The sequence below is a fragment of the Amblyraja radiata genome, chromosome 13, assembly GCF_010909765.2.
Source record: "Amblyraja radiata isolate CabotCenter1 chromosome 13, sAmbRad1.1.pri, whole genome shotgun sequence".
NCBI classification, from domain to species: domain Eukaryota; kingdom Metazoa; phylum Chordata; class Chondrichthyes; order Rajiformes; family Rajidae; genus Amblyraja; species Amblyraja radiata.
This window is the reverse complement of record NC_045968.1, coordinates 19,411,838-19,424,560: the sequence shown is the minus strand read 5'-3', so window position 1 is coordinate 19,424,560 and position 12,723 is coordinate 19,411,838. Positions and strand designations below refer to the sequence as shown.

General features: G+C 40.6%; 1 protein-coding gene across 4 annotated transcripts in view; it reads left to right on the top strand.

The window, feature by feature from the left end:
* The window catches only part of ppp2r3a (protein phosphatase 2 regulatory subunit B''alpha), a 292,844-nt gene that overhangs the window by 263,503 nt on the left and 16,618 nt on the right, over nt 1-12,723 (top strand). For all 4 annotated transcript variants that reach the window (XM_033031387.1, XM_033031386.1, XM_033031388.1 and 1 more), the window contains 3 exons: nt 5,236-5,310; nt 6,628-6,714; nt 9,535-9,691. In XM_033031387.1, coding sequence (XP_032887278.1) covers nt 5,236-5,310; nt 6,628-6,714; nt 9,535-9,691 — 319 coding nt within the window. The remainder of the gene's footprint in view (nt 1-5,235; nt 5,311-6,627; nt 6,715-9,534; nt 9,692-12,723) is intronic.

Below are 12,723 nucleotides of genomic sequence, written 5' to 3'. Positions count from 1 at the left end.
CCTCTTATGTGTAGTCTTAACATATGATTGTCAACCCCTTTCTAAATGGATTTGTCACTTACCTTACTCCTCATATTATTCCATATGCTAACAGATTTTATTTCTCCACTGTTCCACTGAAAAATGCTATCTGAGCACACAGGGTTGTGACGTTTGTTGATGCCCAACACAGCCCTCATGTGATGTTGAATCCTGTCAGACATGGGTGGGAAGCAAAGTCTCTGATCGTGTACAGTTACATCCATCTGCTACCCATAACCAATCTGGCCGAAATGACACCAGACGCAATGACGTGGCAGATTTTCAATTGCCCTCTGAAATGACCAAGCAAGCCACTTAGTTCAAGGCCAATCATGGATATCGTCATCACATCCTGCAACAAATATATAATGCCAACCAACCACTTATAATGACAACCACTTTCTTGAACACCTAAAAAGTTGATACCACTGATAAGTTAAAGCTAATGTTTTACTCATTTATTATTATTTCTCGTATATCTCTCCATTGGGCCCTGATTAAGTTTACAACAGCATTGAAGAGAACCACGTGTTGAAAATGAGTGAGTCTGAAGAAGGGTCCAGACCCGAAACGTTACTTATCCATGTACTCCAGAGATGTTGCCTGACCTGCTGAGTTACTTCAGCATTTTGTGTCTTCCTGCTTATTATTTATTTTTAAATCGCCTTTCAACTTTAAATGGAGTCGCTATTTCTGAGAGCATTTGTGTCTATCTTTAGACATTTGGCATTTTGCAGTGACAGCATCATAATAAAGATAGACACAAAATGCTGGAGTAACTCAGCAGGCCATGCAGCATCCCTGGAGAGAAGGAGTCGGTGACGTTTCGGGTCGAGACCCTTCCTCATATTAAATATAGCTATAAAAAAAAATTGGCATGCATGTTAGGAAAGCCATTTAATAGCTCTCATCCTAGTACACAAATTGATTCATACTCTCGTGTCTCTGGAGGAACAACATACCGCTGGGACCCAAATTAAATGTAATGTCCAAAATGGTACGTTTACACAGGGGAAACTGTAGAGATCGCTAGGAGCCAAACGCTAGTGATTAGCATGCCAACCACAGCAGGAGTTCATCTGAGATACAAATTAGGCAAAAAAATATGGTAACATTATAGCCTTCAGCTATAATTGGCTTGTGAGTGATTTGAAGTTATTTCTACAAGATAATTAATGTAATTTAAAATCATCAAAATGACTAGGAAATCTTTTCTTCAACTGACAAAATAGTTAACAGTCAACTGTCCTACAGTTGAGCTCGGGTAAGTGCAATCTTGAGTATTTGTGAGACATCATTTGACCTCAAAAGCAAATGAACTATGAAGTTACTCCCTGGAGCTTGTTGCAGGAGATATCCCTGTTGGCTCCACACACCGAAGCTGTTCTTCCAGAAAGCTCCCAGTGAAACACCATCAAGATTATTTTGTTACAATAATCTTGCAGAGATTGGATATTTTGATCAAAATGATTTTTATGCTTCAAAAAGTCCTTTCCTACGATCTTTTCATTTTATTAATAAAAAAGTTGATCGTGAGGAAACGGCATCTGACACAAACACCTGAGTTGAGCCCACACACAAGATTATCAACAAATTAGTATCAAACAGTTTGGAGGAAGAAAGTAAATGCAAAAAGCTGCCCTTCTAGGACCTGACATCAGACCTGGACCGACAAAACATGAGGCTTTGAAGTGATGCCACCCATGATAAATCCACATGGCCATCCGAGTTAGGTGCTGGAATATTGCTAGTGATCATGCTTAACTAATGGGTGGTACATGGAGAGTGTAAACCTGAAGAAAGCAGCAGATTAAAAACAAACGCATGCACACACACCACTGACAAGATCATAGTCGTGAATAATCTTATCATCATCATTGTTTACATCCCCCACTGGCCTTCACATGACATCAGTTTAGCAGTGTTAAATTCAAAATCGAGGCTGAAATCTGAAATAAAAAGTGATAATGCTGGAAATAGTCAGCAAAACCGACAGCAAAAGTGGAGAGCGAGAGAGAAAGTTAACTATTGAAGTTAGTGAAGGGACCATTCCTGATGGCATCTGAATGAACGCTTACTTATATGAAACATTAATGCTGTCTCTCTCTGCACTGAGTATATCCAGTATTTTCTGTTTCTATTTAGTAATTAGCAATCTAGAGACCTGGAGTAAAGTTCCATAGTCATAAGTACAAGTTCTGATCACCCCATTGCAAGAAGGATTTGGAGGCTTTGGAAAGGGGGCAGAGGAATTTTACCAGAATGTTGCCTGGATTAGGGGATATTAGCTACAGGGAGAGGACGGACAGACTTGGATTGTTTCATCTGGAGTGCTGGAGGTTGCGGGGAGACCTGATAGAAGTATATAAAATTATGAGGCATAGATAGGGTAGACGGTCAGATCCTTTTTTCCAGGATGGAAAATTCAAATGTTAGAGGACACAGCTTTAAGGTGAGGGGCATCAAAATGTAAAGGTGCGGGGCGACTGTTTTTTACCAAGGGCACTGAGGTACATATGTTAGTGGCACTTGAGGCTTTTGGAAAAGCAAATGGATATGGAGGGATGTGCTCAGGTAGATAAGAGATGGTCTTGGCCTCATGTTTGGCACAGACATTATGGGTTGAAGGGCCTGTGCTTTTGCTGGACTGTTCTATGTTCAAAGTATCAGCTCAATTCCAGCTGAGGATTTTAAATTCCATGAGACAATCAGGAATTTGTTTAAAAATGTGTAGGAAGGAACTGCAGATGCTGGTTTAAACTGATGATAGACACAAAAAGCTGGAGTAACTCAGCGGGACAGGCAGCATCTCCGGAGAGAATGAATGGTTGACGTTTCTCGAGCCGAAACATCACCCATTCCTTCTCTCCAGAGATGCTGCCTGTCACTGAGTCACTCCAGTTTTTTGTGTCTATATTTGTTTAAAAATAGCTTGTATTAACAGTGTTAAGCATTAAACATGAGATTGCAATAAACACCCGTCTAATTGACTGATGTCTTTCAGAGAATGATCTCTGGAAATCCGCTGTCCTCAGTTGATTTGGCCTATGTTCGATTCCAGGCCCAGAGCATGCAGTTGTTGAATGCCTCAGAAATGGACTAGCAAGTCCATTTGCTATGGACTGATGTCTACTTCTGCTTAGACACTTTCGGGGAATTAGGCATGGGTATTTAGTGCTGTCCTTGCCAGCAATGTTCTCCTCCCATGAGAGGAATAAAATAATTTTTATAGGGCTTCTTCGATTTATCAGAAATTAGCTTAGGAATTGCAATTAACCTAGAAATTCATTAATTCCTCGAGCATTTAATGAGATTAACACAATTAAATACATACAAACCTATCACCTTTTCCTTGCGAAATTAAATTCTATAATTTTGGTTCATAAGAATCTCTTATCATTTGTAAATAAACATACTGTAAATTATTTAAATAGGATTATCCTTGATCAGAATCTCATTCCTAATGTTTCTGCAATTACCTTGCATGGTGTTAAGCCTTGCGTTATGTATTGCAAACTGAAGCTGTGCCCCGATAACATCAGCGATTATAAATGACTATATTTAAAATAACGCAGCGACTGAGTTAGTCATGAGAATTTGCCCAAGGGAAGTTTGTCCTATTTGTAACTGAAGAACAATGACCAACTTATTTCCAGTGGTAAAAAAATACCAGCATTATGTAGTCTAAATATTGCAAGCACTAACATTGCATAACCATTGCAAAAGTTTGAAGTGCTGAGCTTGAGATGTAGTGTGAGCATGCTGGTGTCAGCATCGGAGAGGCCTGATAGGTAAATGGACAGAGCCAGTAATCTTTATCGTCCCCAGTTATACTAGCAAAAGTGTCTGGTTATTAATATAACCAAAATTGCTGTCCGACCAGGTATTATGTACTGTGCTCAAAACATCTACAAGGAATCTTTATAATACTGGCTGTAATCTTAAAAGCTTGTGCTGCAGCACCAGAAAGCTAATGTACAACGGCCTGTTCGTTAATTGTGCAATAAGAAAGAAATTGCCGTATCATAAACAATACATTGCCAAGCTCATGTGGGTTTACGATGTGGATGAGTTACTTCAACTTTCATTAACATCCAAGGCTTCAGCACTACTGAAATGCAATGCCATTTTCTTTATTCCACATGAGAGAACTTTGATGTAGTTCTCTACCTACTGACACCAGGCAGGCCAACCAGAAGCCTTGCCTGTGGGAAAACCAATGTCCGATCTATAAACTAATGTTACATTTATAATTGGGTTTGTGAAGACAATATTTAAGTTGAAGTCAAGACATTCTGACGATGAGAATGTTGCAGTTCAAAGAATTCCAGAGATCACTCAGTCATTGTTGAAGACTGAGATTGATATGTTTTTGAAAACCAGGGGAATTTAGGCATTTAGGAAAATGGGTAAGAATAAAGATACAATCTAATAAGGGAATAGAATGAAAGGACATGTTGCCTGCTCCTGTTTCTTACACTTGCTTGCATTTCGTATGTTCCAGTTTGGCAATAAAACCTCAAAGTCATTTTACTACTTGTAATGAACTTTGCAGAAGTGTAAAGAAACATTGTCACTTCCTCAGCAAAGGAAATATTATCCTCTTTCACAGCTTGAATGTGAGATTAGCCCTGTTTAAGGTGCTTTTAAGCCTATCCTTTGTTGGGAATGTTCAAGAACTACATGTCAGAGCCAACTTAGGTCATTCGGGAATGAAATGAAACTGCACTTTATCACTGAAGGCAATTGAAATCTGGGATTCGCCATGCGGAAATCTGCAGATTTGGGAGTAGTCAGAACTCTTAAGATTGAGAAAAGCATTTTGTTAGGTGAGATAACCAAGGAAATGAAAAAAAGGCATGTAAAATGATGTGTAGGAAGGAACTGCAGATTTAAACCGAAGATAGACACAAAAAGCTGGAGCAACTCAGCGGGTCAGGCAGCATCCTTTTGGAAGGATCCTTTTCTCCAGGGATGCTGCCTGGCCCTACATGTAAAATGATGTTGAATTGCAGAAGAGCCTTGATATAACCCAATGGCAGAGCGAGCTTGAGGGGCGACGGTCAACAACTATTGCTAATGCTAATGCCCCTGAGCCATAAAGCCTTGGTACATGGTCTTTATCTACATTATGTATTGACGAGTTGTGTTAATTTTGCCAGGTAGAATGATCCAGATTCAAAGACTAATTATATTTTTAAATGTCTCCTCCAGGATATTGTGGATACTCATCCGGGGCTCACGTTTTTGAAGGATGCACCAGAATTCCATTCACGATACATTACCACGGTAATATCAGGTTGGAAATGCTGCACTTGCAAATCACGGGTTTCACAATGGGTGTCCCAAAGGAAGTCCCTGAGGAAATTCCTCCGGGAATCTGAAGTTCCTGAGGGAATGTCGGGGGGGAATCTGGAATCCCCAAGGTCACTGGACACCTCACTCTGATGAATGTTTACTGTTTATGATTTTTTTTTAATTACCATCTGTCAAATATCAATAATTTTCTGCAGTGACAATACGTCATCTCCCTCAACTTCTTCATCTCCCTCAACTTTGCCTATTGGACATTATTCCCAAAGTGTGTGGTGACATTTGCAAAGGGTTATTCCATACAGAGAGGTTTGAGAACTAATATATTAGAATCTACCTTCTGAAACAATTAGTATTGTGATATTCCTGCATTCTGAGGTATCATTATAATGCTGCCACTTCAAAATACCACTGGCAACTGGTGGTCTGGCACCTCCTTTAATCCTGTCAACATTACGAGAGCGTACTTGAAATCCCCCCCCCCCCCCCCCCCCCCCACCCCGGAAGTCCCCCTGAAAATGTAGCTAGAGAAAAATGAAAAAAAGAAACCATATAAAGTTTCTCATCTCACCTGTTGTGCTGCAGATACATTTTATTATTGCCATGACCAAAACAAATTTACCATTGGGAAAGGACCCATTCTGGATATTCCATGATCTGATAATCTCTTCTATTTGTGGTCTCCATTGTGGTCAAAACTGCTGCTTTATCCACTTCTTCATCTCCCTCAACTGCTGTGCATGGTTCTCAGCAGCTAGTGTCCAGAAATGAAATCCCCTTCAGTGATTGGAGAAGGAAAGGATTTTGAGATCCTGGTGTTAGAAAATAGTCCGGTTTGTGTGATTACCTCACAAAAAAAAAGCAAAGGGTTAACAACAGCAGCCACTTCTGTGTGCATGAGTAAGTGCGAAGGATTTCAAAGTCCTCATGTCATGGAAAGAGTGAGTGCTCAAAGGTAACCTCTATCATAGGACTCTCCATATTAGGTTGATAGCTTGTCATTGGTTTTCTTGATGCGTGAATAATGTTAATCCTTTGGTTTATTAACAAGTCATGGTGAAGTGATTTAAAATAGAATGCTAATTTCTCCTTGGCGATCAGACACATAGACTGATCGCCAAGGAGATTGAGGTTGGCAAGACCCTACAGTCATTGTTATTGGATGGCTGTCTAAACTGCAGCATGGAACTGCTGTCTGTTTGCCCTTCTCTCCTGGGAATCAGCGCAGTTTGATTTCTGCAGGGCTCTACCGCTGAGAGTTATTTATGGTTTGTTTATTTTCTTTCACCGTAGGTTATACAAAGAATATTCTACACAGTCAACAGATCCTGGTCTGGCAAGATAACACTGACGGAACTGAGGAAGAGCAACTTCCTGCAAGTACGTAAAGGTCCAGATTTCTTACAATTTGTCAGACAGAGCAGTATGTTATCAGCAACACGGCTGAGAACTTAAAATCATAATTTAAAAATGGGCAAGTCTGCTTATATTGTCACAGCAGTTCTTCCATTTTGGGCGGCACGTTGGTGCAGCTGTAGAGTTGCTGCCTTAACGCGCTTGCAGCGCCAGAGACCCCGGTTCGATCCCGACTACGGGTGCTCTCTGTCTGGAGTTTGTACGTTCTTCCCATGACTGGGTGGGTTTTCTCCAAGATCTTCAGTTTCCTTCCACACTCAAAAGACTTACAGGTTTGTAGGTTAATTGACTTGGTATATATATAAATTGTCCCTAGTGTGTGTAGGATAGTGTTAATGTGCAGGGATCACTGGTCGGCACGGACTCGGCGAGCCGACGAGCCTGTTTCCGCACTGTGTATCCCTAAAACCTAAAAACTAAAACACTGGATACCTCCAACAAGCTTAGCAAGTTGTAGAAACAAGGAACTGCAGATGCTGGTTCACACAAGAGGATATAATTGCTGGAGTAACTCAACAAATCAGGCAACATCTCTGGGGAACATGGACAAGGGACATTTCTGGTTAAGGACCCTTCTTCAAACTTAGCACGTTGCTTAAATTCACCAAGAAGAGGCCGTTTACCATCTCAGCCGCCCAATTTGAACACTTGCATATCTACCTTCACAACAAGTGGATAAATAAAGGAAAATATTCAGTACTTCGAATGGTAAACTCATTCAGGAACGTTTTATAGCATATCCAGGTTTGCTTTACTGAGATAAGTGATTCCTATAGCATATAGGCTGATATGCACCATGTATCTAACATGTTCCTTTGATCTTTGGCACTTCATTAATAGGTAATGAGGATCTTTTTTTTGTTAATTTGCACAGCTGAAAATATTATCTGGTATTGTGTTTATTCTAACAGATATCTTTGTTGTCTGTGTGAGAATTGAATTATCATTTGAAGATTTTGATGTTAACTAATAGCTCAAATTTTATTTGAAAGCATGTTGGCCCAAGTTTTGTAGTTTTCCCTTTGACATATGCCTGCGTTCATTTAGATGTTAAATGATGTTGTCCCTAAAGTAGTTAGTAATGTGAGCAAAGTGGTAGGGGGAGCTAGACAGGGCAAGTAGGGCCAGGGTGGGCTGAACATCCAGCACTTTCTCACTGTGAGCGCATGGATTACACCTGGGTACTCTAATTTTCTCCCACATTCCCAAAATGTGCCAGTTGGGTGGGTTAATTGGTCAGTATAAATTACACCGTACACATGGGTGGTAGGAGAACAAGGGAGGAGTTGCTGGGCATGTGAGAGAATAGATTACCAACAAATAAGTAATGGCATGGATTGATTGGATTATCATTTGAAGAGCAGGCCTAGATTCAATGGGCTGAATGATCTCCCTGGATCCAGTGGGTTGCATAGTCTTCAATGTTGTATGAAATAACGGGTAATTGTAATTGGGAATAGCATTTACTTTCTGTAATTGGTATCTACATTTTAGGAGCATCAACGTCTCAATTATAAGCGGAGGCTGGCTTATAATCATGTCATTTTTAAAAGCTACAAACCAAAGGAAGAAAAGTTGTCCTGGACTGCATTATAGTTGTGGAGTGATTATCCAGCTAAAACCAACCAGATCTGCCTTGCCACTAACTTACTTACTTACTGCCTATTATTGCCTCCTGGCATGTAGGGTAGCAACGGAGGTCCTCCACTCCTGTTGATTCCTTCAGTTGCTGTTTCCGTACATATTTGCTTTCCGAGACAGGATTGTTAGCCCAGTGCTCAACCTCCAACCTGGAGGACCAGTGGATCGCTCTTCGTCTCACCTCTACCCTTCGACCTGTCCAGCATGGGAGACCCTAACAGGAGACGAATCTCCCGCTGGCATAGCTCTAGAGGTCACTGAGACACACAAGCTCCCCGACCACGACAAGGTTGCAATCCAACCTTGCCACTAAGGGAGATGATATTTCATCCAGTCCTGACCTCTACTCGGAACCACTGCATTATTCCCACCATCACGTTTGCCTGCTCTTGCATTTCTCTGGAGCTCTAGTACTTCCTGCCACAGCTGATCCATGAAGTAGAGCAGACCCTGAGGTCCTGACCATAGACTGCCAATAGCCCTTCAACAAGTTGTCTTTTTACGACGGGAGACGCATAAAAAACAGCTCCAAGACATATAAAATAATTAAAGATAATTTAAAATGTTGTTAAAAAGATTAAAAATTATAACTGAAAGATGGAGAAAAGATGAGAGTGTGAAGATGAATTAGAGTGGGCAACTTCAATTTCAGATCTAATATAAAAAGAGGAAGCTAAAGGTCTGGATTGAGGAAGGGAAACTGGGCAGAAAAATAATTAAGAATGAAAGTGATGTAAACCTATCAATAAAAAACATTAATATTAAGAGGAAATGAAGAAAATATCCAAGAATATTTGGCTGCACTTACCTTTACAAAGAAGCTGGATGATGCCATTCACGTGCAGTGCATCTGGCTTCATGGCTCAGCATGTTGGGATTGCACCCCACAGATGAAATGGAAGTCAGGGCATTGAACTCAAGCTCATCTCTGGCTTCCATGTACAAATGCTCAGGTGTGGACATCAGAGATTACTTGCCACACAAAGAGCTTCTTGTTGGTGAATCTTTATCAGCAGAAGGTTGGGGCCTTTGTTACCATTTCCATGCTTTTACTGATGAAATCCAGAGTGCAATGATGCAAGAGAATCAATTTATTACCACCAATGTTCCTGCTATTTAATAACATTTGCCTTTTGCCTTTAGACTCTCGCCCTCCTGGAGGAAGAGGATGACATCAACCAAATTACAGACTACTTCTCTTATGAGCATTTCTATGTTATTTACTGTAAATTCTGGGAACTTGACACTGACCATGACCTCTTTGTTGACCAGAAGGACTTGGCCAGACACAATGACCATGGTAAGTAATTCTGTAACTGGCATAGCAATGCGTCTTAAATGTTATCTAATAATATTTGTGTAATAACTTAAGGTTGTCATATATCTTTTAAATCTCACTGAGAAAATGTTAACTAGTTCAAGAAGTGTTGCATTCTCTATTTGATTGCCAATTTTGAAACTCATTTTTTCTTCTGGGTCTGGTGATAATGAGTCTTGCTCAATGAGTTTTCTTCTTTCTCTCCCTTTCCCTCTCTCCTCTCCCTCTCTCATTAGCGTTTTCTCTTTCTCTCTTTTTTTCCCTCGCTCTTTCTGTCTCTCGCTTTCTCTCTCCTCTTTCTCTCTCACTCACACACAGACACTGCAACTGCTCATCAGAACTAGCACAAACACTTTGTGTTCACCTCCTGACAGTGTGGGAGTAATCAAAACTTCTTCAATAGCATTTATTATATATTAAGCAGCATATTGGACAGTTATTAGTTGTAACATGTGGGGCTTTTGCTTTACGTTTGAGTTACAGAAATAGTTACTCCAATTTTAACCCATGGCATGCTTGAGCCGGAAGAGATCAGCATCAATTTTCTCCTAACTCACTTTTACTGAGATGTTATACGTGAAGTGGATTATTTAAGTAGTCCAGGCTTCATACCCAGTCTGAACCTGGTATCAGATCCATGAACAAAGGGGATTGAATGACTATCAATTCCTTCTCACCAGAGATGCTGCCTGTCCCGCTGAGTTCCTCCAGCATTTTGTGTCTATCTTTGAATGGATATCCAGCAGGCAGGATGGAGACTAATAGCGATTGCAGTCAGGAAAGGGGAATAGGAGGGTGTAGAAGGATGATTGGAATTTACTTTTGAGAGGCAGGGGGAGGGGGAGGGATTTTAAGGTTCATTTCTGATAACGCAAACTCACAAGGAAACTAAGAGTTGGTCTTTGCAAGCCTAAAACCTTGATTTAGGGTTCCTTCCCTGTGGAGCAGCCTTCCCTGGCAAGCCCCACCCACATCTGCAATACAATCTTGTGAGACAGTTGGAACAAAATCAGGATGGTTCGGATCATTGTCTTAGATTCAATTTTTTGAATCACACTGTTATTGTTAGTGGTGAAGTTATATTAAGCACGGGTCCCTTGCACGATTAGCAAACTTGGGCTGAGTGAAATGGGTTCATGGGCTAAATGGCCTTTGCTCTGTCTTATTTGTAAGTCTCAGGTAATATCATAGAACACAGAACAGAACAGCACAGGAACAGGCCCTACAGCCCACAATATCTGCTGAACATGATGATAATTCAAACTAATCACTTTTGCCCACATGTGATTTAGAAACATAGACATAGAAACATAGAAATTAGGTGCAGGAGTAGGCCATTCGGCCCTTCGAGCCTGCACCGCCATTCAATATGATCATGGCTGATCATCCAACTCAGTATCCCGTACCTGCCTTCTCTCCATACCCTCTGATCCCCTTAGCCACAAGGGCCACATCTAACTCCCTCTTAAATATAGCCAATGAACTGGCCTCGACTACCCTCTGTGGCAGAGAGTTCCAGAGATTCACCACTCTCTGTGTGAAAAAAGTTCTTCTCATCTCGATTTATATCGCTCCATTCTCTGCATATCCTTGTGCCCATCTAAAAGCCTCTTCACAGCCTCTATTTTTCTACCACCACCCCTGACAGTATGTTCCAGCCACCCACCACTCTCTATGTACAAAGACTTGCACCTCCTTAAGGCTATGCCCTCCAATCTTTGACATTTTCACCCTATGATAGAAAGTGTATCGTATCTTTGCCCTGTCATGAGAATAGGCGTGTGAAAAGCAAGGCTACAGCTTGTTGCATTGGTAGAAAACGACTTTATGTATTGAGCACCACATTCCAAAATGAGTAAAACAGAATAATAGCGAAGGAATAAAGGTCCTGTCCCACTTGGCGATTTTTTTGGCGACTGCCGGCGTCATTGACTGATGTATCAGGGGTCGCCGAAAGATTTTGAACATTTCAAAATCCAGTGGCGACAAAAAAAATGTTGCGACACTTGAAAAAACACCGCTCGTCAATACGTCATCACGCTGCGACTTTTTCGGTGACCTGATACGTCAGTCAATGATGCCGGCAGTCACCAAAATAATCGCCAAGTTGGACAGGCCCTTAAGACAACATTTCCTCCACACTCACTTTGAATTGAATTCTCCTACAAGAGAAAAATTGTCTGATCATTCAAGCCCAGTAAATGGCTTTATAGGTGTCAAATCAATTGACTGTGCATTGTCCTCTTCCTCCCAAATTTCAATTAATGCAACTGACTGCACATGAATTAGTAGGCAACTGTTCTTGGAAGGCAAAATACAAACACATATCCAAAATATTTTAATAAAGGAGCATAAAATACATTAAAGATAGAACATTGTGCATGGAAAATGCTAACAGAATAATTTAAGCAAAAATTGTTTTTCACTAGTTATTCTTTCCCTGTTTTAATGCGTTCTAATTTTAACAAGTAATTTTAACATGGAGAAATCGGTGATAACGACTCTGAATCTCATTGATTTTGACTGCACAGGATGCCTCGCATGAATCCTCAAGTTTAATCTTTACGAAGCAGCATCATTGCTGACATTTTGAACTCACTTCATTTTGGCTTTCATCAAAGCTCTCTGCTAAATCTCTGAGGAAATACTGCGAGTGCTGGCCTTAATTCTCTTTATATTTCTTCTGCTTTATATGCTATCAGGTAAAACCTGATTAGACCTGACAGATTAAACGGTGTCTTTCTGGTTTTTTTCCAGAATCCCTGCTGATGGACTGCTCTTGCATAATCATTCTAGCCATTATATTTGACTCTGAAAGATTCCCAGAAAACAGAAAACCTTTGTAAATAATAAAACCTCTTAACCGATCACATATCAGTATCATGGATCAGTTGGGAAAAAATTGCAATCCATGGCCAATGCTTAAAATGTTTGCAGAAAGCCTTGGTAGAATGCTTTGATTAAAGTCAAGAAGTGAGTCCAATATGTCAGCCTTAATGCTCTGCTAGAAAGAT